Here is a 24,790-nt window from a genome sequence, read left to right as displayed (position 1 = left end):
GAATCAGAGAGTCAACAGGAATTTTCAGTGACCCTCAGACCGGCCAAGCTTGCCTGGAGCAGCTGGGGTCCCGGCAGCGCGGAGGCTCTGGGATCTGCTGCGGTGTGATGTGAGCCATGTTTGACACGCGCGTGTGAGGGCAGGGCTGGGCAACAGACAAATAAACCACACTTTAACCAAAATTATGTGTTTACGTTCCTAAGAGCATCTGTAAGGGAAACAAAACAGACATGTTTTATGTTTTACACAGAATTTCCACACGACAGGAGGACTGCGCAAACGCTACCTAAGGCAGCCAAAACCCAAGGCCGGTGGTGCTGGACGCTTTCTGGGCACCACTCAGGAAGGAATAAGGAAGAGCCTGCACCGCTCTGCTAAAGACAACCAAAACCTGCCCCTGCCCTAAGAAATACAGTAATACAGACTGATCCTGGGGATCGGTTTTACTTTCCAGTTTAGCACCCAGAAGTAAAATAGTGCTGTCAGACCCCGGCATTCAAAACTCACGAATCACGCCCTGAAGTATGACGACAGCGGATTCAAATTCGAAATAAATTTTAAGCAATTCTGATTTACCTGGTTTTTAGCCTCCAGACAACTCTGGCAGTGTTTATTAAACTCTGAATGTAACAGGAACGAAACTTCCTTTTTTTCCTTTTTACTCAGATAGTTCTGAGAGGTTTGCTGCACCTCACCACCAGCAGTCAGCTGGGGCGCAGGCAACCCCCGAGACACGAGGCTCCCAAAGCATCCCACTGCTAGAAGAGCAAGGCTGAAGCCCCCTTGACAGCCCCAAGGGCCGGCAGCTCCCAAAGCTTACAGGCCGTGAGTGGGAGAAGGGGAGTGGGTTGGCCCACACTGCGATGCTCAGAGCCCACCCATGCAGGCTGCCACCTGGGGACCTCCTGCCCTGCTGAAGGGGCAACCCATGCGTGTGCATCCAGCCCAGCACTGGGCATTTCTGCCAGCAGTTGGCACCAGCCTTTGGGACCTCACATGGCAATAGGAAGAAATTAAAAAGTCATTATTTTAGTTATCAGATGAGAGAGGCATAACACAAATAGTTCAGCTAATATTAAATTATCAGGCAAATGATGAAAAATCTATATCTTTATTTTGCAAGTTCTCTCAAGCCACGTGATGAAACTTAAACTACTGCTAGACTGAAAGCCAGCAATTTAAAACCAGCAGGTTGTCCATAATCTACTAGTGTACAGAATCACCCTGCACAGACAGGGGCTCAAAGAGTAGTTGTGTGTACCTTCCCCCGTAACACCAGGAGGAGTTTCTCCGTGTGGTGGAAAAGTGACAGATTAGCTTTAGAAAAAAAATAATAATCCTGTCGATACAGGAGGAAAACAGTGAACAAGAGAGGATCCATAATCTCTACGACTTACTGATTTCAGCATTTTAAAAAAGCCAAATACGACTGAATTTCTCTATCGATTATACAATTATTAATCTTTTCAGAAGCGTTTCCAACATTGCACATAATGAGCAATTCATCAAAGCATATTAGCTGCCACAGAAGTTGCATTCAATATAAAGGGGTCATTAAGCTTCTTGTAATTGCATACTACTGAAGCTTTTGTTAGTTCTAAATCAAATCAATGGGATGTGCACGTATGCTCTTTAATTGACTTTATGTAACAGCAGTGTGGCCCCTAGTGATTATCTGGAATCCTCCAAAATGAGCCACCTTGCACTGCTGTTCCTAAGAAACCACCTCATGTGCACCTCAGCATACCAAATAAAGCAAAGAAACAATGAATGGAAGAAAGAAGAAAGAAGCACCTTGGGTCACACCGGGGTATTTGGTGAGTGCCCTTTTCTTTCTGTGGTTGAGAACAACCAAGAAACTTGGCTCTTTCTCCACTCAACCAGCCTCCAAGTCTGACGGGTTTTGGTAACATTGGGCCTCAACACCAGAAGTGTTCTGGAGACAGGCTAAAATAGGGTCAATCTGATCTTTTCCTGAGCAAGGAGGGTTTTTTTGGTTTTTTTCTAAATGGACCCCATTCACCCTGTTATCATCATCATCATCATCAACACCTCTCTCCTTTACAGCCATTTCCACCAGCAAACCTCAAAGCACGTGCTAACCAGCAAAGATCAGTGCCATTACCCCCATCACCCAGCGAAGAGGGCACCGAGGCAGCGACAGCACCCGGACACTGCTGCGTGTGCCATACATGATGCGCCTGTGCTGCTTTGGGGGGCAGCCACTGCTGGGCCATGCTCCCACCACGGCTCTGGTGAAGGCTGAGCTTTGGCTGCCAGCCCCTCATTCCCAGGGTTTTTGCTCAGACAGATAAAATGACGGCCATGGATGACTCAGTGAGCGGACACACGCTGCTCGAGGGAAGAGAAAGGCTGGGTGGGGCTATAACAATTTTTAATGTGTTTGATAAGGGGAAAGATACCCACCCATGAGCCTGCTAGGGGCCAGGCGGGGAAAGCTTGTGCTAACTGGCGGAAATCCTTAGGTTCCAACCCTCAGGAACACGGCCGCTAGCCTTCAGCACTGGGCACAGAAGCAGGGCTGGTTCTGGGACCCTGCATGGGTGGCTGCAAACAGCCTGCAAAAAAAATGATGCAGGCAAATTATCATGTGATAGATTTGCTTGTGGCATGATGACTTGGTCACCACCATAATGCGAGCTGGACGTGATGCCACAGGATTTTGTTTTAACCACAGCAGCATCTGCTGCTGAAGAGCGCTGCTGGTCAAAAAGGACCATGCGTCTTCCCTGCCGTGGCTCCTTGGAGAAGAGCACTGGCAGCGGTTAATGACGCTCTTCCACTGGTTTCGCACCACGGCTTGGTAAAGAACTTTTTACGACAAAACTCCAATCCAGTTTGGCTGGGAAGGTTTGATCCAAAGGCTGATGTTGGGGCGCCACACTGGAGCCGTATCCATGCAAGCTGGGCTGCAGTGGGAAGCCATCCGTGGGTGTTATCAGGCGCTCTCCTCCCCAGCACAGAAGACATAGCTGTGAAAACCACCACGTCCAGACGGTTGCTGGGACTCCAGGGCTCCTCGGATACTAAAACCGTCTATAGCAAGCGCCTCAAATGAGAGCAGCTGCAAGAATACTCATATTTGTACATGGTCCCAGTGCGACAAAGCTGAAAACATGGCAAAATGTCTTTTCGTCTTTCCTCCTCTCCCACATGCTGTGTTAAGCTGCAGAATGGCTCCTTATGTTGGACCGACAGAGCAATGTCAACAGAAAAAACACCAGATACGGCTGTAAAAATTCAGTAAGAATCACAGCCGGACTCCCAAGGAAGACGAAACCTTCCCCTGTGCAGCTCAGCGCTTGATGCAAGAACTGTGCTGAAACCCAGTGCTCTCCACTAGAGAGGAAATTTATTCTGCCCCAAGAACGAAGCTCAGCAAACCTGCGGCCAGCACTGGGGAGCTAGGAAAACGGCACTTGAGAAGCACAGGCATACAACACTCGTCTCTCAAGCACACTTAAGGACCTGAAATTTCATTCAAAATGTTTGCATTACACTTTCCAAACAACCACTCGCAATGTGCGACAGACTTCTTTTCTGCCTCTTTTGAGTACTTGGACTCCAAAGCCCTCGCTTCTCCATGGCTGAGGAATGACAGGGAGCTTGCACAGCCCAGGCTGCGAGCTGGCAGCACAGCCAAACTCCAGCAGGAATTTGGCCTGCGCTTGGAGAGGTGCTCCAGGCAACAAAATGAGTGGAAGAACTTTAACAGTAACTCAGAAGTGGCTTTAAAAAATTTATTAATGCTACAGTGAAGAGAACTGGCTGCTTACGTGAGATTCGGTTAGGTCAAGTCAGCCAGCTGAGATCAGGAGGTGAACGCATGGATCCCGGAACAGAGCGGCTTTGGGAAACCCACGCAGTGACACGCTGCTCGGGGGTACAGGCGGCTCCCGCTCCCCGGGCAGCTCAGCCAGAACACACAGACCCCGGGACCCAGCTGTGGGCATGCGGATGTGCAACATCTGGCTGAAGATTGCTTCAGCAGCACCCTTGTGACAGGAGCAGCCCAGCAAGGGTCAGCGCTCGCTGAAGATCCTGGGAACGTGGGGCTTTTCAGGCTGGGGCCTTAGGGACATAAAGGACATCTCATGGATGCAATGAAGGAAAAAAAAGTGAAGTGCAACAAAGGTTTGGGTGGAAGGCTGCGCTGGCAGATTGCTATTTGCTCCACACAGCAGCCTTCCTCGGGCACCACACCTTTTGTAAAACACATCAACATGAAACAAATTATTATCTCCAGTAGCTTCCGTCTACACACATTTCTGAAATACTTTCATTCCAAACTGTTTTGAGAGGAAACAGTATGAAGAATGGAAACCTGGCAATTAATCAGATGGAAACCTCTGTTTCCATTTTACAGAACGGGGGGAAAAGAAAAAAATAATTATAAAAAGAATACCCAACGTTAACTGCTAAGCAGGGAGATGAAAGATTAGCAGAGGCCAGCGCTGGGAGCACCCATGTGCTGCATGCATTTACCTGCACTTGGACGGGGTTCCCAAGGGTGGGTCAGACCCGTATTTGCTGTTTTCGTTCAAAACCACACAAACACATAAGAGTTAGGAACTGGGTTTTGACAGACAAAAATTCTATTTTCTTAAAAACTCACAAAATAAATACCTTGACTTTCTTTTTTCTTTTCTTTTCTTTTTTTTTTCAAAGTACGGACGAAAGGCTCTTCTGGTCAAGACACAGAGCAAATATTTACAGGTGCTGGGGAGACACCGTTTCCTCCCTTTAGTGTCTGCCACATAATTTTATCCATTCAATGAATTTTTTTTTCAGACATCTGCCAAGAGGAAATAACTTTGCTGTATTGGGAGTCTGGGAATCCTAGAAAACAATCTTAAATCCATAAAATAATTGAAGTGCAGTTTTACTGAGCTGTTCAGTTCGATTCTGATTTTTATTACAATGTCAACAAGAGTTTAATTTGTTTTAAAGTTTAGGTTCTTAAATCTGAGTGATATACGGTAGTTTACAGCTTGCTGGCAACAGCTACTGTGGAAAAAAAAAATGGAAAGTGCATATAAAGGCGGTTCTAAGTTTGACATTGTGAAAGCAGGGAGCAGTGCCAAGAGCAGCAAACAGCATGGCTTTCCCAATCCTGGCTGGCTTTAGGGACTGCTTGCTATTGACATCAGTCGCTATGGGATACATTTCCCTGCTCTAACAAATCTCATCTGGAGCCTGTAATTAAAAAAGAAATGTCTCAAAGTGTAATTTCTTTCCCTAAAACATTTACAGATGTTAACTAGATCGCTAATGGTGTGAGATATCTGTGGGTGGACATCTTCCTCCTTATCTGCTGTGTCAAAGAGCATGATTTCTTTATTAAAACCAGTTCTAAAGGTAGTATCTTTTCTGTGCCTTTGTATATGGGGGTGGTGGTGCCTTTTTTCTAAACCACTTGCTGAACTGAAAGGTTCAGAGGTGTTTATTCTTTTTCCTTTTTTTTTCCCTTTTCTTTTAGAAGTCATCTCCAGAGTCAGCTTGATTTAAAAGGTATTCAAAGTGGCTAAAAATGTCTTTGCTTAGCAGATGAAGAAGTATCCCGGCTGAGCTGTAAAATTATAACAATAATAATAATAGTGGTAGTAATAATAATAATAATAGTAGTAGTAGTAGTGATGTAAGTTTCTTGCCCTAGTGGCTTTCCACCAGTGCCTTTGGCCGGCGCCCTTTGCTAAGCGCTGCTGCAAGTGTTCCTGGAGCCCCAGGTGAGCTCCTCTGCTTCAGGCACACGGGCACGAGCGGCGAGAGCGTTACGAAGGGATGGGTTTAGGAGACGCATGTCCCGGGGGAGGCGAGAGGGGCTTCCCATGGCTGGTGAGGCAGGGTGCCGTGGGGCTGCTCCCAGCCGAATGCTGCTGGGCTCGCCCGACCTCGAGCATCCCCGCACCCTGCGGGCGGTGGTGGCTGAAGCTCCCCTTCCTGACACCCGCTGCTGACACAGCTGGCTGCTTGGGCCTTTCCCCCCGCTGACACTACCCCCCCTCCGTTGGTTTTGGTTTTTTTTTTTCTTGCAACCAGCTTTGATTGGAGCCAGAGCCTGGGGTAAATCAGAGGAATTTCTAGATTTTTCTGAGCACTGCGAGCTCTCGCTGTTTTCCGGTACCTACTTCCTGCCATATCTAAAATAACAGCAGCTGCAGGGGCCTGATAGAGAAGAGCTCCAGGGGACAAATTCTCACAAATGGGGTGGGAAAGAAGGGGGGGAACAAAAAAAAAAAAGAAAAAAAAGGACAGTATATTAGGGAGCAGATAACACAGAGCCAGCATCAGATTCATTGTTGAAGCTGATAGCACCGTAGGCTGTGGATGTTGTTGTCAGAAGAAAACAAATCCTGTAAAATGGCCATGGGAATGATAAGTCTTCACATTTGCTGGGATAACAGAGGTAGCTTTACAGCACTTGTCCTATTGTATGGAGTATCGTGCCTTGATTAGCTAATGTCTCCGAGGGCCAGATAAGTGAGGATGAATGTTCTACCCCAGAAGCTTTCATGCTTTCTCTTTGTCATGGCTATCTACGGCAAGCTGCAACAGAAAGCGCTGCACAAGAAAGAAGCACCACGACCCCCCAGCTTCTGAGAAATGGAAAATTCTTGAAAGTATCCCGTTTTCCATGGAGAAAATGCATGGTATACCACTGTCATTGTCCCGTTATAGACCACACGACAGAGTGCAGCAACTCAAGAGACCTCCAAAATGGCACAGAGGGACCTCACACACCTGCACAACTGCTCCAGGAGAGATGTTTCTCCTTCCCACTGGCATAAAGGGGGACAGTAGCAGGCACAGTGCCTTCACACAAAATATCTACCTCTCAATGCACATGGACGTAGGGCTCCATGAGGTCCCCCTGGCTTCGACCTTGTAACCAACACAAACACTGCCTTAGCCGCCAGCACGCCCAAACAACCAAAGCAAGGGCTCTCACAGCCCTGCGACACAGTCACCCTACATGTGCAATAGGACAGTATTTCAGATTATTGCATGTGTCGCAAAGCTGTACATATTAATGCAACATAATCTTTTACAGCTACTTTGGGAACTAGAACTTGTGCTGGGAACTACCAACTCTGGGGAGCTATCAACTTGTGGGCCCTTAAATTTTCACCCAGTATGAAGAGATTTTCATGCCTTTTTTTTGTTTTTAACATAGGACTTGTTTCAAGAGCATTAAGTGATAGGCTGTCATGATGCTGAGTTGGAGCCTCATCCAAAAAGCACAGAAGTCTACAGAAGAATCCCGAGTCACTTCAGTGGGCTTTGCGTCAAGTTATTATTAAACACAGGCAGATAGGTAAAGGTGGTCTACAAATGCACAAGGCGCAAGTCTGATGGCTTGGCAGGAGAGAATCAGGCACTGCATTGTAAACACCCTGTTTTGCTCATTATACCTTAAGATTATTGGAAATGTTTCACTGTTGATACGCAAAAAAGGCAAGTGGATCCCTTCTCTTCCTTGCCCGAATTCTGAAGCATACACAACTGCTCTGATGCCAGCAGGTTGACTTCTGGTTCCTACCACTGAGAGAGGACAACCCCATCTCTGTGTTCACTGCTGCGTGCTGGCCCCAGTGGTGCTGCATGCGGCACGGCTTGCTCCCAGAGCCCTGCCCACTTCCTAGGGCACAGTGGAAAACCATCCGCAGGGTTTAGCAGCATGTGGTTTTTCTTTTCTAGATTCTAAAACATTTCTCTCAGCCCAAAAATCCTTGCTTGAGTACACAGCTCAGCTGCCAGTTTTTAATTGTTAAAATGAGTAGATATTAAGCTACTTGGTTCTTCCCATCCCCAAAAGAGCCTCCTTAAAACACGAATCATCTTTGGTTCACATTCCGGTAATAACAACTAGAATTACATAAAGTGGCCAAGTTGAGACAGACTAGACAATATTCTAGCCTAAACTCATAAACCCTAAACTAGTTAAAATAATTTTTTTACAAAAAAAAAATATAATTCACCCTAGACGATAGAAAGAAAGTGAATTTGTATTTCTACGAAAGTAGAAGCAGTTAGAAAACGTGAAGTTTTGCCTAATCCTGCTTTAAGCACTGTTATGGCTGCGCTGTCTTACATATGCTTATGGAGTAGCACATGCATGGTAAACTGGTTAAGGAATTTGGGAGTAGGATTAATGAACTTTCCTTTTACACTAGACTAAATCAGATCACAGAAGGGGATCAGTCTGTCGCAATTCTCAGCTTTTGTTCAAGAAAGGCAAGCGTAGCGAAGGTCAGAGACAGACTAAAGAGCAGCACTGCAATTATTTACTGACATGAGACTGGAAAGAATATCACATAGCTACATGGAGCACAACTTGGACTTCAACACATAGGAAAGAATGGTTCATTTTATGCCACTAATCATAGCCAAGGATTAAGATATTTTGGAAAAGCCCAATTATTTCTCATCCTGCAAACCAGGACTTCATTACTAGTAAATCATGAAATTTATGAAGTCCATTCATACAAATTAATTTCCTTTCCTGGTTTCCATTGGCATGTGAGATACAGATACATAATATAAATAAAAGTCTGTAAAGGAAAAGAAAAGGTACACAGAAATGTCTGTTTGTACTTAAAAGTGGGGTAATCTCGAGTAAGGCTGTAACTAGAAGAACTGTCCCCGCAGCGAGTACACACGTGCTTAAATAACCAGGTCTGGGGGCTGAGTAGGCAGGAACCAGTGCGGCTGCACTACACCTAGGTGGGTCTATGCTGATTTACTCTAGGTGTCTCCATCAGGAATAACCAAAGGTAAATCCTCCCACCCTTAAGATTTTCATTTGGCAGCAGCCATGTAAAATCCAGACGTCTTTTCCATGTTATGAGAAAGATTCCTACTTAGACATCTTAAAGAAGAATTCTTGCAATCATTTCAGTGTCTCAAGGTGTGGGGTTTTCCCCCTGACGTGGTGGTTCCCCTCAATGGAAGTTTCTCACATGAAATTTAAATCTGCTTTCAGACAACTTTCTGAACACCAACATTTTTCAGAAAATAGGCAGGGGGGGAGGCGGTGGCCAGCGTTGCTCAGGGGACCGTGCACAACGAAAAGCATGATACAGCCCCATCCAGCATCACATGCATCTGCCAGCTCCTCCCTGAAACAACGTCTAAACTGACAGCAGAGAAATTACGTTGGTCGTTGCAGAAATCTAGATTTCATCATCAGAGAAACCCTAAATATAGCCTCTGCAGCAGCAGGTATACGGCTGGCTGACCAAACGTCTTTAGGGTCACATCCATACGATCTGGCACAGGCAGTCCTGTCTCCTACCACCTTCCTGACTAACATTAAAAGAGACAGTAAACTTAGTGTCAAACTTGAATCTCAAAAGCTCTTTTTCCCCCCCCCTGAATATTCACAACCAAAGAAATGGCCCATCCATTTGTAATTTCTTGGAAGGAAATCTGGCATCCCTACCAAAAGCCTGCTCGCCTTTCATACTCTCCTCTGTGCTGAGTGCTTGAATCCGAAATATTCTTTGCATTTAATAAAGTCCAGCCCACCCTTAGCTAATTGTACTGCCATGCAAGGGCAGGCCCTGTTCCAGTAAACTGGTTCAGTGGGGCAGGAGCTGTGGCTTGGGTGCAGCAGCCAGCAGGGCAGCAGCCCCGGTGCTGGATCTCACCAAACACACAACCGGCTCGTACAGAAGCGTGTGCATTTGGTTGCTTCTCTGGTGTAAGATGGTGATACTTCCCATAACAAAATTCAGCCGTAGGGAAGGGTTTAGAGAGGAATTTTCTCTTTTGGTTGAGCAGAAGATATTTTTTTATTTTGGTTTAAAGTATCAGAGTGATTTTGGTCTGGAAACACAAATCTTTGATGAGACACCATTCAGCCCAGGTGCTTTTCCCAAGTTAATGTTAAATATAACTTTGGAAACTTCAGCAGATGTTCTCATTTGTTTCTAGTTCAATTTTTTTTCTGCTACTACTCTGCCTTTATTTAAATAGCTGACTCTAATTGATTCTTTAATACAGTGATTCATCATGTGTTGTGAATCTTCTGTTAATTTACTTGCGACTCTGTTATTATTTCCCCTGATTTAACACATCCTGTTTTAGAACATCCATTGAAGTTGATGGAAAAATTTTTCATGGCATTTGGATCATATCCTAAATGTAATTTGAATGCCATCTTTTGAAAGTTGCAAAGTAAGGGGATTTCCTGTTTTATTCTTCAATCGTGTAACCTTGAGAATGAGCTTTTACAAATCCTCCTCCGCCTTGTCAAAGGCTGATCACTTCTACTCCTCCTAGCAGTATTTTCTTCTGGGTAGTTTCTGAGTGGGGAAGAGCCAATGGATAATGCTTTCTGATCTTTGTCACTTTTGTTGAATGCCCTGTTGCACTACAAAAGAAGTCTTCAAACGGATACAAACCTTTCTCACTCCGTCCAAGTGACGTGACTGCATTTCCCCAAAGCGCACATCCCACCCCCTTGCTTTCTGCCGTGCTCCTGGGCTGTTTTGGGCTCCCTACAGGAGCTCTCTCCACCCAGCAGCAGCACCGCAGCCCTTTCCTCGCTCTTTAGACAACTTGGCATTACAGCAAAGGAACTCCCAGGGTCGTCCCAGGCTCCTGCCCCAGCGGCGCTGGGCCACTCCAGCCTCCCACCTCCCCACAGTGCTGCCATCGCGTTGCAGAGCCACACGCACAAGCTCCTCCCGCTTCAGCTCAGACCCACGCTCTCCTCAGCTACGTATGTTTAATGAGCATGTTGCTTATTTCATCACCTCCTCTGATTTTTCTCTATACTTAAATTATTTTGGGGCAAAGTAAGGTATTATTTAGATACACTTTTCCACAGCAGTCAAATCCTGGGCTATCACTACTCATTTGTACCGTTCCAGTTTTAGACAGAATCCTCTCTCTCACACCCACGCTCAGCCTTTCCCCTCTACTTCCAAAATTCATCTTTGCTCATCTTTTTTTTTTATGGGGATGTTATATTTAACTTTTCTCTCATTTCTCTTTTTCTCAAGCCTTCTTTCACTCTAACTACAGCACTGTGTGCCTGATGGAGGTGCAGCAGGTTCCTGACGGGCAATTTGACACAGCACATCCCATTGCAAGTCCAGGGTTTCAACAGAGTGTAGCGGTGCTTGCCTGGCCTGTAAAGTCCAGTCTGGGTTTCAAGGAAACAGTGGGAGAATCCCTGGAAAGTTCTCTGAAGCAGCCGCTGCCACCGTGTTTGTCTGCTGACGCACAAAGCGTAGTCTGCCTGCAGTTGATTCAACAATATTATTTTTTTCGTTGTCAACAAGAGTGTGCAAAACTGAAAAAAAATAGGACCAGTTTCTCTGCTAACCTCTTTCTATATGACAATTTCACACATAGTCATTTTAGATGGAGAACAGTTGAACCTCCCAGTACTTCTGACCCCAAGACATACCACTGTATGGAGAAGATGCCTAGAGAAGCTGTTAATAGCTTGGGTAGATGCTCCAAGGTGAAAGCCCTCAAGTGAATAGCTGAGTCCAAGCACAGCCTGGAGCATGATGAACACAGAGTTATCACAGGGGAAAGAAAAAAAAGCCAACTAATAGCGAAGAGATCATCATTACCAGTTGTTTCAGTCTTCCAAAAGAGTAGCCGGATAGCAAAACCTTAGATGCCTGCAAGACATTCAGCAGCAGCAACTGCAGCTCAGAGGCACACGGCAGCATGGAGCCACATTTCAGAGCTGCAACAGGCATGTCAGTTCCAAAACTAATGGTGCACAACAGAAGGTCCGCAAGATGGGCTTCTCCACCTGACCACATATTTCTAAAAGGTTTTACTCAACAGGCACCTGCAGGATTTTCAGATAAGTCAGTCATGGGTGGAAGAGACTTACATCACTCTCCACCACCACAACTTCAAAGAAGCAAAAGAATTAGCACGCTATCTTACAGCTCATTACATACATGTCTGTGTAGTGTGCACACACATATATGCACACACATACTTTATGTGTGTATGGATCTACATATACAGGATTGAAATAAAAGTTAAAATAAACATTCTTCAGGTTTCTATTTTTGGAAGCTTCTCTTGTGACCCAAAATAGCATTTCTTTCTATTTCTTAAGTAATTTGCAGAAGATTTTGTATATGAGGTGGCAATGAAACACGTATTTTCCCTGAAGCACTAGAAAAAGAAGTGACTGCTGGTCCCAGGGTATCAAAATTGATTCGTAATATCTACTACAATACCTGTTCTGCAACCCCAAAGATATGACAAGAGTTATGAAATGGAACAAATCCTCAGCCCTAGCTCCCACAGAAATCTATCATCCAGAGCAATCTGGACAGCACAGACATAAACAGTCAAATCTTGTTTTCTGCACTCTCACATGGCTGCAGGAGGGCCAAAATTCAGTAGAAAAATCATGCTTATTTGTGCAAAGGCAAGGTAAGGGAGCAATGTCCTTGTGCGCATGTGATGCTTGGATAACATGAGCTGTAACCGTGTAAGGGCCAAAGAACTTGCTCCACTAATTGCAGACCCTGATAGCCCGCAGCACTGCTCTTCAAGCCTGTCCAAGCACTCATACTGCAACTCATGTGCCCAGGGACAAGGCATCTTGGGAATTTCGACGCCTTTGCAGCACCATCTCACTTCGCGTTCTGGTATTTGCCAGGCAGTAGTCTTCGCAGCGTGAAAATGTGGGAGACCACATGTGGGAGACAACATGGAGCCTGTAAGGGTGGCAGAGGGTGGGCCAGCCCCCTGGTCTGCAGACAAACCCAGCCAGGCTGGCCAACGAGGAATGGGACTACGGTTTTCCTACTGTATTTTTTTCCTCACTGATTGTTTCCAGGCATTTTCAATGTCCAGACTTCGCAGGCTTCCTCGGTGACAGAGGAGGAGGGGAACATTTTGAGGGTCTGCTTTTTTTCATAAGCTTCCTCCCCATCTGGAGATAAGGTTGTTGTGTGAAGCCTGTGCCCCCCTTGGACGCAATCAGCACTAGTTCCTCAGAGAGGAGGAAAGGCCAGGAGCCAGGTTATCGAGCAGCCCACTCCCGACAGCGGTGCTCAGGCCACTATCAGGGCCGGGACCAAGCCCCCCGGCCAGCCGGCAGACGCAGATGAAGCAATCAGCCGTGCCATGCCGAAATCTGCTAGGGAAAAACTCCCTCTCTGCCTGTCTATCAGCGACCAGATTTCAATGAATGCAGCCATTATGCTTTTTAACTACCAGCCATAGGCTTGGTCCTGTTCCCAACGAACCCAAAGGGAACGGTGTTATTGACTTAAGTGGGAGCAGAGGCAAGCCCTCCACTGCTCTGCGATCTAGCAGCAACCGCGGCTTGCTAGCGCCTGGCCCAGCGCACCGTATGTGGAGCCGGGGAGTTTGCTCATGAGAGCGCTTCCTCCGACACGTATGTGTTTGCTGGCCTGAGCTGGCAGCTCGCTCCAGCCCAGCTCTGCCGGGACGCAGCAGGGGTCCCTGTGGCACTCCGCGCCCCGGAGAAGAGGGAGGTTTCTGCAACAACTTCCCCAGAAGCGTTCTGCCAGGGCAGGTTGAGGACACGAGGGCACACAGGCTGTGTGTAAGCCACGAGGCCACACCTGACCAGCTAACACTGCACAGCTCTGCAGGAACGGCTGAGACAAACAACATATTCCTAAAACGAATTGCATTGGAACAAAGCTCTCTCATGAAGCTTGCGCTTCTGCAAGCCACGTATTTTCCTTGGCACTCCTCCAGGCTTAAAAGCAGATGTAAATGTTACCCAGGCTCAGATATAGCAACTTCTGCTCCCCCAGTCGCCAAGGAAAACTTACAGAAAATAACCCACAAAACCTTTACCATTCGAAACAGCAATGCCGACAGCCATTGCTATGGAAATAGGAGAAGAGTCAGGCACAGGGTGAGAAGCGACTTCCCCAGCCCACTGCAGAGCCCCTGCGGGCCGTCTCGGTGGAGAGCAGGGGGTGCGGCGGGGCTCCGGCGGGGTTTACTGCAATGGTGCACGTGCAGGTGCGCATCGAGCGAACACTGGGTTTTCAACACTAAAAATACTCTTGAGTATCGAAACATTGCAGAGCGCTGCCTGATGCTTTTCTGCAGCTTTCCCATCACTCAGCCTGCCTCCGCCAGCGTCTGCCAGCACCGAACGAGCGTGGAGGCACTCAGGACTTCGCTGAAGGGACTGGACACTTCCTTGAAAGCCTGAGACTCAAGGATCTCCCTGGAAAGCTAACTGATGTTAGAAGAAAGCAGAGTTTGCTGCTCAAATTCACGGCACGCTGCCGCACAGAGGCAGGCAGCTCTGCTCCACGGGCAGCCGCACGCCTGGGACCGGAGAGAAGCAGGAGCGCGCCCACTTTGGCCAGCTGCTCTGTGGGGGCTTCTACTTGCAGGCCCCCAGGGATGCCCAATTCAGCAAACCCACTAGGAACGGCAAAACCTGATCCCGCTTCGTGTACCAGGAAACCCCCCAGACCCAGACGTGCCAGTCCACCGACAGTCCGACTGGAACGCATTGCTTCAAGCCCTCCCTTACTCATCGCACGCAGCCCCAGCCCTGAACACTAACGACTCAGCATGTTTTATCACAGTAGCATGTACGCTTTCAATCATCATTAGAGATGAGGAGGGTCTAGGCGCAGGCACCACGCCAGATTAAGTAAAACTTTCCATGAGGAAAGCTATTTGTTTTCTCCCAGCGCTGCGAGGCTTGGCCAAGAGGGAGGGAGGGAAAAGCTCGCCCAAGCCAGACCAAAGTGTAGACAGTGTTACTGGGCTTTGCAGACTACCTGCGTGTTGTTCTAATGACATCTGGACTACTGGAAATCACCGAGTGCACTCAGGAGTTTTCAAAGGCATAATTGTGGCAGCAGCAGACTAAACTTAATGCCTCAAGACCCGATCACTTTAATCACGAAGCTGAGATGTATGAAAAAGGATACATTTCAGCAAAAGAATAATTCTGTCTGCTACGGTTCCTGTTCAAATAAACTATATCACCAAACCACGTGCATTTGAAGAATATAGAGGAGTGAAAAAAGAACATATGGTTTAGAGGCAAAAAAACATTCATATATACTCTATAGGAGATATATGGACTTGTCAGACATCTAACAGTTCAACACTGTAAGCAATTCATGGGAATGACATTAGCAATAGCTCATATTACATCCAGGAGTTACAGCTTTTACTGCAAAAGTTATTTTTAAAAGAGCCATGTTTAAAATGAAATGGCTGGCAGGGCTGCAGCTTTCAGTAACACTTTACCTGTGGTTTCGCCACTTTTACATACTTATTGGGGGCTTAATGCTCCCAATTTACCTTTTCAGAGTAAAATAAAAGTTGCAATGAGTGCATTCATTGGCACGGTGCTATAAAACTCACAGCTGTGCAAAGACAATCACAAGAACAAAAGCCTCCTTGTTTTAAAAAAGATGATGATGTGTTTCTGATACTTTCTGTTAGCCACGTATCTAAACATCAGATACCTTTGTTTACGGCCTACGTATTTTCATCTTACTACACAAAGATTTATGGATCCAATCAAGCTGAGATCAGGATAGGGACCTTTATGAAAGCGTCCGTGTGGAGAGGAGGAGGTGGAATTAATATACAAAATTCAGACAAGAGATCTGTCTTTCCGATACTGTTATTCCAGTTCTGGCTCCTACACAGGACTCGGGGCGTTCTGGAAAAGAGTTCTTTCAGCGGCGGGTGGAACCCTGGCCCTGCTGCCGGCAGAAGGAGCGTACTGCCGACTTCAACGTGGCTGGGGCCGCATCTCAAAAGCTCAGATCAGAGCTCATGCAGAACTCGAAGAAGCCGAGCTCTTCTTCAGTTTTGGTACTCAGGCACATCTTGAGGAAAGAATCCTCCAGGATGCTGCTTTGCTTTCAGTGAAAAACTGCTTTTGTAAAGCTCTGTGCATTAATACAACAAATGGGATCTCAGTGTGCACAATACACCTCGAAATCTGCTGAGAGCACGTGTCGTACTTTTTTTCCTGTTGGTACCAATGTGTTTCCCCCTTGCCTGTTTGAAATAGCTTCATCTGTAATGAAAAGTACTTGCTTTGATGTTTCTAACGGCAGGAAATAATTTCACAACTGAGTGTCATTCTGCTGCAGGTAAAAAATTAATAGCTTGTGGGAGTGCCACTTACAAACTGAAAAATGTCTCTTGGCATTAGCATGCCTAACTGAACTCTCTCCATCCTGGTGAAATGAAAGGCTTGGAGCTCAGTTCTGTGTTCCACCCAGGCTACACTAGGTCCAGGAAAGGGAAATGGGAACAGGGATGAGGAAGGTGGTTTCAAGTCACCTCCAGCATCTCCCGTTGTGAGCCTGGCTAGTTCCCAGCTACCTGAATATCCGAAAGCTGTGTGAACTCACACTCCGCCACCTCTGGCTTGGGGTTCCTTCTACCACTAAGTAAAGCAGTCAAAATTTGGAAAAATTATCTGAGCCTGCCCCGGTCAACAGAAAAGAAGCAGGATTAGTTCAAGAGCAGACTAGCACAGCTTTTGACGCAGGTCTCAGTCAGAGGGCCAGAGAGAGGGGCACATTCAAAAGTGAGATACAAATTAGGTACATTTTCACATCCCCTTGGGAGAACAACTGGTGCAAGGGGCCAGGAAGAGTTCTCACCAGCTTGTAGCTTCCCCAGGCTGGCCACCTCATCAGGCAAAACTCCACTTCATGCCTCAAAAGCTGTACAGCACATCAGACTCATCAATCCCCAGGCAAAAGTTTTTCTCTTAAAAGCAATTACTGCCTGGACTTGTACCGAAGAGGTCGCTCAAGCCTGCCTGGCTAAGGATTGTCCGTGAGTTCCACCACCCCACACTCCCCCCCGGGTTAGATCTGAACAGGGAATGTCATGTCACCCCCACCGTCATGGGCCCTGCAGGGGCTGCTGGGGTCCCCCAGCACCCTGCCAGGTCCTGCAAGGGCTCCTAGCGGGACGGCAGGAGACAGCCCCCTCCCACTGCAGAGGACCACGGGCTTCCAGGCTTCCAAACCAGGCGTCAGCGTCGCATTTCAACTGCTTTTAATCAACTCTTGCCGTGAAAGCAGCAAAGGGAGTCAGCCATAACCTTTGTTAGGAGGCTGAGCTCAGAATTACTTGAAACCAGCGCTGGTATACAAGCCAGATACCTTTCAATATCAGGAGCATAGCCATAATATATCAGGTATCACTTTACGGGGTGAGTTTTAAATACATTCTACATGTTGAATCATATATTCACATACTGAAACGGACAGCACATTTAATGAGTAGCCCAGGTGGCTACTGTAGATTTTGATTTAAAACAAGATTGCCAAGACCAAAACTTATTTGCCAAAATGGAAGTCTCTTCAGGTTCTCCCTTTATATCGCTTCAGCTGCCCACCATTATAGACACAGAAAAATGTCATATACAGGATATATATTTATATAAACTCACTGACTGTTTTTTTCCATCTATACTCTGCAGTATAGATGGTCTATATTTGGATATACTCCAGACCAAAAGGAATGAATATTGCTTTGATCCCATAAGCTGAAACCAAAAAAATTCTGTTTATACCTGGTCCAAGATTGCTTTACATATATTAGATACATAAATCAAACCTCCCCAAAGTGGTAGACAAGCGACCAGAATTTTACCAAATACAACGTGGCATAAACTGGTTAGATACTTTATTTGTGTGGTAGTTACAGGAGAATGTCAGGTGCCTACACCATGTTTCCTAAGCACTTTCAAGTAACTGCAGGTATTCAATAGCTAGAAGACACCTTGAAGATACACTTCTTCAATGGAGTGAAGCTTTGACAGTTTAAATATTAATGTCATTAAAATATTTTGTTACTTTTAAATTACTTGAGGGATGAGGGAAGGAGCTGGTATACTTAGAGGAGCAGGCAAGGGAAGCAGTCAAGCACAGCTGAACCCTCTCTGGCTTTCATGTACATAGGTACAAAAATTGAAAAAATACTGAAAAACGTTTTGATCATGCTGCCTGAAGGGATCGGAACTGAATCAGTGAGACAACAAATTATAAAGAGGTAAAGCCGCAATCTGTATATATATATAAAAGAGTAACTTCCTTACTCATGGGTATGATTTGACATTCCGGCTCTCAGAATTTCAGAATATGGCCATACAACACAGGTATCCCACCCAACCCTCCAACAAGGAAAACACTTCATGATGGATACCATACTAACAAGAAACAATGGTGATGGCTTAAAAACTCCTACTCCAAAAAAAAATCAAGCACGTGAAAAATGAGTTGCTCCTATTCCTTACAAGCCACTCTGCAAAACCCATTCCCCCTTGTTCCACAGCTAGGGCCAGAGGTCGGAACAGAACGGCACCAGGCTCAAAGGCATTGCCTGCACGGAGTGCTTTGTCTTTCCAGTGTAGGTCTGGGTGAAAAGCACCTACTGGGACACACAGGAGCTACTGGTGGCTTCCAGGCAGTCACCGTGGTGGCCAAACCACCCTTGAGACTGCGCGAGGCAGCCCCGATGCCGCCCTTCCTAACTAATAGGGGAGCACGGGACGGGGGTATTTGACCAAGACAGGATGTACATGGTGGCTTCTACAACTACTTTGGATTCTCTGTCAGAGGACTGCGTGTCCAGAAGAGGGGATGGAAGAGAGACGGAGGTAAAGACTAAACTATTTATGCTTTGTCAGAGAGAATGAGCACTGCTGAAAAAACTTGAAATCTCTCTCTCAGACCACATGGTAGCAGGTTCCGCCGCTCCTCCAGGACAAACCTGAAGTAGGCATGACTGGAGCTGCCCCTTCGCCCCGAGCTGCAGTCCCGTCTCTCCGGCTGGGACCAGCCAGGGCAGCTTCCGCAGGGCCATCAGAGAAGCCGTGCCTGGATTTTGGAGGGGTAAGGCAGAACCCATTTCTTGTGCTTTTCTATGAAAGACAGCTATAGACTAGATTTTATTTGTATTCTCTTCCTTCCATAGATAACTTCTGGTTTCTTCCAAAAGCAAAATTTGGGCATGGCTTTCTGTTTTCATTTGTGCACATTTCCTGCTCGTTTTGTTGAAATTTTGCTCTGTACAACATAGCTATGTGGCAAAAAGGCAAGCTGTATGACGAAAGCCTTGTCACAAAAGATGTGTTATGCAAACCTTCAGTGAACTGAACTCCTGATTAGGAAAAATTCCTTAGACCTGTCTATCATGTAACCAATAATAACTTCTGTTAAGAAAAATTATTTTCCTAGAGTCAAAAAGCAAAAGGCTGCTATGCTACTCCAGCTCCAAAACATTCATTTGTAATCCTAATTCAGCAAGCATCATGCTGTTTAAAATAGAATGACTAAATGTCCTTTTCTTAAAAACAGTGCGATGAATTGTCTTTAAATTCTCCCTGAAAGACAATCACATTCAGATGTTCCTTGGCACCAACTGCTTTCAATGCAGCCGTTTCAAAGGCATTCTTCAAATAGCATGGTATGTTATATAAAATTATGTGGCTATTGGAAGGGAACTCACGTACTGCATTAAGGTGAGGGTCCAGAATACTACTGGGATACTTAGCAGCAAGTGCTAAATCACAGTTCAGTGAGGTCACATAATCAAATTCCAGATTATCCCTTTTATTACGTTCAACTAATAAATCTTTGGAAACTAGTCTGACAAGTTCATCACAGCATTTTAACTTTTCAGCGGTGCGTGTAGAATACATATACATACAGAATCTTACAAAAGAAAAAAAAAGCAGCAGCAAGGCTACAGTAAGAATGGAAGAAAAAGTAGTCGCAATGTCAGATGCCACCAAACTGAGAAGTTACACTGAAAGATGTGCCTCCTTTTTTAATTTGAACCTTCTCAACTGAGGTAGAGCAGTTTATCATTTAGTTCCAGTGAACAGATTTGCACATCGGACATTTCGCTGTATTATGGATGGGACAATGTTAAATATGTTTTCACTGCAGTTCCACAGGTCACTGGCATGGGCACAAGCCAAGACCATACAGTTAAACTTATTGCGACATAGCTATCGGTCATGCAGCTAGCTCTGTGGTCGCTAACAGCATCTAATGCTCAGATAATACAGTTTCATTATCGCAAACAAAATTGAAGAGCCCTTCCCCATATAGAGACAATCCAAGCAAAAGTCTGCACCATTCCACCAGGCTGTTAATCAAAATTTTTTCCACCAGGGTTCAAAAGGAGGAGAGGGTTAAGGGAACTTACTGACATAGCAACATGGCTGAATGCAAACCTATGCTGCGGAAGACTTACCATCATCCAGGTACATCTGGTCCAATTCCTCAGGTTCTCGCTTGATCGTTACAGGAATAGGGGCCAAATTATGATTACTTTCCTCATGCAACTCTGGCAATGACAGTGGTTGGGTTGTTGGAGACTCATTTCTGTGAACCTTCGGCAGTTGCTGCTGCTGTTGACCCATTATGGATGAGTGAGTTGGACTGCAGGACTGCAAATAGGTTGGCTCTTGGGTAACAGATGGAACTGGAGAAGAGGGACTGTTGGGATAGAGTGTTTGTTGATAACCAAGGGGACAGCTACTGCTCAGATGTTGACTCACCTGCGGCTGCAGCATGATGTGAGATGATTGCTCGGGGGAGCTTGGGTGCACAACTATAGACCTTGGCACTTCCTGAATGGTGGGGACACCTCCAGCGGGCTGCTGAAGTCCGAGGTGACTGTGGCCCGGGTTGGGGATGCACTTGTAAGGAGAGGACGAAAGGTCGTGCAGCTTGGGGCTTGCGTTGGGAGAGGGTGACATCACGGTGTTTCTCTGCTGACAGGAGGCAAAGCCAGCCACGAGGCATGAACCAGGGTCGGGGGGCATCATGATCTGCTGGCTGTAGTATGGTTTAGAGAGAGGGTTTAAGCCTTGGTTCATTGGTCCACAGGTTTGAGCAGGCTCATAGTCATCTGTGGGTTCTGTTTTTATAATTGGAACTGTTAAAAGAAAAAAGTTTTAAATAAACATGAGTTGCGTATTGGTATGATCAAGTTGGCTTGTGGCTAGGATACCCTTTGCAAAACAAACAACGTCTTGAATAAGACTTTGTGTGTCTTTTGCCTAGTTCTCCCACCCTATAAAAAAAAATGAATGAGTCATCAGCACAAGAAAGTCACAGCTGGTTCTAATATTGAAAAGGACTATTTTCTTTGGACTCTCCTCCAGCACTAATGTGCTATAAAAATCTATTTGCAAATAGCTGTGCTTCAGTGGAAGCTCTGGACCCAAGGGCTCCATGGATTTGTAGTAATCAAAGCAAGAATTTTAACTTGGATATACTACTGCATTTCTACGGCTACTGATGGCCCATTTGATAAATGTCTGCACATTGAGTAAACTGCAGCATAATAAGGTAGAGATGGGGCTTTCAAAGTTCCGTGAGAGCAAAATTGCAAAGATACATGACAAACTACTATGTAGAAGAAGTTTTCAATTATGAGGGTATTTTTGAAAGAGTGGGATTTGATTTGGTTAGTTTTTACATGATTATGTTTAATCTTACTAACCAGCCAGTGGGTGTAAAATATTAAAGAGGCGGCATCCAACTCTCAGTGATTCCAAGTTGGATCCAAACTGCTAATGCCAGCTCCTAACAAAATGTTAACTCAGTCTCTGGCTACCAAGAAAAACTGACGCCCATTCTAGACCTCTGCTTGCTCTACCCACCGTTCCCAAAGAGGTTCTAACCGAGCTGTCACGCTGTGTCCCCACACACCACCATCACGCGGACAGAATGACTGTCTATATGTCCACAATGCCTCTGAGCATCAACTCGGTCATGACAAAGGTAGAGATGTTTTCTCAAATCAAAGAAGAGATCGTTCCTCCAACCAAAGTGGCTTTTTCACATCATCTTTCTCTCTCAAATTGGAGAGAGATGCCTTTGCTGCTCCTCCTACAACACAGGCATTGCATAGATAAAAGACACCCACTTTATCTATCAGGAAAAGTATAAATAATAGGGCCAAGGTGGTCTGTAGATGATTTTTATTTTTTTTTAGCCAGATAAAACTCTAATGCATACAATGATTGAGTATAGATGCACAGTGGCATTTATCTTCTTCCCCTTTTTAGAGGATCTCTTTTTAGAGATCCACAGGAACAGCCATCTCTTGAAGGTGCTGTTGGAAATTTAGGGTGACACTAGAGAGTATCTTTCAGAATATTAAAATAACCAGCCCATTGTGATACAAAGTTATTAATGAAATGTCTTTGCACAACTCAACTCAGAGTGCAGGCGTGTTGCCCGAGTGTCCCTGTACTTTTTATTTGCATGTGGTTTACAACATATGTTCTCCAGCCATTTACTATGTTCATGTACAAGTCTTTTGAACCCCTAAAAATGCACATGTGTACATGTGTACATATAAAACCTCTTTTAACACTCACAAATTTTGCTGCTGGTGAATGTACTTCACTACCCTTGTTTTACAGTCCCCTAGCCTCCTGTTAACTTTGCTCCTTTTATGTTCTTTTACATATAGATGCTTGCAACACTTGTTTCAAGACTTCTAGCACCCCTAGTAAAAACATGTCTCTATATGTAACAGATGCACAGGTGCTGCTAGAGACAAATGTGCTAAGGATAATGGACTGTCATTGGATTTCTCATAATCTTATTTTCACCTGCTCGTGTGCTGCGCACTGCCTAGCAGGGCTAGTAACGCACTTGGTTGCAGAGAAGCAGATTCCAGGTTCAGTGACAGCTTTATAAAACCAATATCACACCCTTTATGAAAATGCAAGACCAAAGAAATGCACCTAGATAAACATAGCAGCTCAGATATTGTAAGAAAATACCTTTAACAAGTTCCTGAGCTAGCAAATATTCTCACATGTTTTATATTAGGTTCACTGTACTAGCACTAACCACAGCACAGCTGGAAATACGATGGTTGTTGAACACTGAATTTTCCCAATATATCACTGTTATAGAAACACCTGTGCTAAATAATTCCAAGCTCAACCACTGGCAATTCAACTCCAATAAACCCTGGAGTTGTCTGACTTGTTACAACCTAGGGAAGGGTTATAGCCCCGGTGGCAGGCAGGCTGCGGGCTTTAAAGGCGGCAGGTTCCCAGCCTCAGGCTGACTGTTCACTGTAGCTCTTCTGTGGCACACCCTTGCTACTAGGGTTACCAGGCTCTTTTTTGTCATGTCACTTTGAATTTTTTCTTTACAAAAGCAATGCTGTGGGGTCTGTATTAGTGGCCATGAACACTGGGAATCTGTTTGCGTATGCTGCTACACTGAAATACACCTGCCACAGCCAACGCAGGGTAACCAGTAAGTCCTGCTCTGCACTGGGTGAAGGACTGATGGGTGGAAGTGACTCTATTCCAGACCTGTTGGTCAAAAAAAGCTCTTGGACATGGTGACAGCAACCAAGGACACTCCTGGCTGCCCGTGAATTCAGAGTTCAGAGGGAAAATAAGAGACTGGTTTTAATTACAAGAGCAGTCAGGGTAAGCCACAGTAGCTTGTTTGCTGATGGCAGGTTGGCAGCCAGAGGGGAAGCAGAAGGAGGGAGATGAGATTAAGTAGGGCCTCCATTTCATCTGACATCAGTTTACCTTGTCCCCTCGTATCGCTCTGAACTGATACCCCCAAGCATCAGCTATTTCATGTAATGTGAAACAAACCGTCTTTAAATGGACAGATACTACCTGCACTTAGGCTTACAGATGCCTGAACTTGTTCAACTGAATTGCCTCCTTATCTTTTTTAATGTGTTTTTTCAACACAGTAAAAGAGTCTCCCCTTGCTAAGTATCACAGGTTTCGTTTGTATGCTAATCTCATCGATACAACAGGTATCACACTGAACTGAAAGACACAGAAAGTATCGATGCTGAAATGGTGAAGGGACTGGTACCTGACTTTTCAGTGCTCTGCCACTTGTACAGACACTTAACCCTGTGTGGGGTGACCGTACAGATCTTTGCCGGCTGGGATGGCAGCCGCTCACTCCCCTTTAAAAAAGTGTGTCTTCACAGGGTACCAGTTTGGAGAAGGAAACTCAGATTTTGATTTTTATTTTTCCCTAGAGAAACCGTTACCAATGACCCAGATAACCTGGAGTCAGACCTGCAAAGCTGAGCATGTCAGCAGAAACGTAAGACATTAACACTTCCCTTTCTGGTGAGAACTCAGCTTTTGTATTTTACACGAGTAACTGTATTGCTTGACTCGCAGAGGACAGATACACCACAGACTGCTACATCACACCAGTAAACAGTCTGTTCATGACACTCCATCCTGTATCTGCTTCTCCCCAGCCTATGGAAGTTCACCAAATGGAGTCACAAAGGCCAAAAATCTTTGCCAATGTTTGGATTTCCAAACTCAAACTACCTGTGGGTCTGACCTCCAGGTCCTTCTGAAAATACTTTGAGTGTGTCAAAAATTGGTGTAAATCACCTTATATTCTTTCTTGAAAAGAGCACCTGTTCACTTCCACTTTGCAAAGGACTGCAGAGAGCCCGGGGCAGGAGCCGTGGCCATTTCCAGGCACACCTTCCAAACCCGGGGCAGGGACAGCCTGTACCAGCACCCACTGGTACCCACCAGTACCCACTCACCACCACCGTGCTCATGGCCTTACCCAAACATCTTAAAATACCTGCACGTAGTAAGGCTCCCAGTTCCTAACACACCCTACCCACCAGCTTGGGGGGCTGGGGCGAGCAGCTGCAGCGGACTCAGAGCAGCTGAGGACACAAAACTTACGTGCCCACTGCCACCACATTCTCCTGGGCAGGAACCCAGCGGGTT

At 45.7% G+C, this 24,790-nt stretch overlaps 1 protein-coding gene across 8 annotated transcripts in view; it reads right to left on the bottom strand.

Annotated features, from left to right (window-relative positions):
• The window catches only part of NFATC1 (nuclear factor of activated T cells 1), a 111,943-nt gene that overhangs the window by 10,692 nt on the left and 76,461 nt on the right, over positions 1-24,790 (bottom strand). For 4 of the 8 annotated variants that reach the window (XM_056331455.1, XM_056331456.1, XM_056331453.1 and 1 more), the window contains exon 9: positions 20,266-20,952. The exons of 1 other annotated variant lie outside the window; for it this stretch is intronic. In XM_056331455.1, the coding sequence (XP_056187430.1) occupies positions 20,266-20,952 (687 nt within the window). Of the gene's footprint in view, positions 1-20,265; positions 20,953-24,790 lie in introns of those variants that run through there. 3 more of the 8 variants (XM_056331457.1, XM_056331458.1, XM_056331459.1) reach the window with 3 other exon arrangements.

Source organism: Falco biarmicus, chromosome 3, assembly GCF_023638135.1.
Source record: "Falco biarmicus isolate bFalBia1 chromosome 3, bFalBia1.pri, whole genome shotgun sequence".
In the NCBI taxonomy this organism is placed as follows: domain Eukaryota; kingdom Metazoa; phylum Chordata; class Aves; order Falconiformes; family Falconidae; genus Falco; species Falco biarmicus.
Note: the sequence above shows the minus strand (reverse complement) of the source record. Positions and strands in the feature narration are given on the sequence as shown.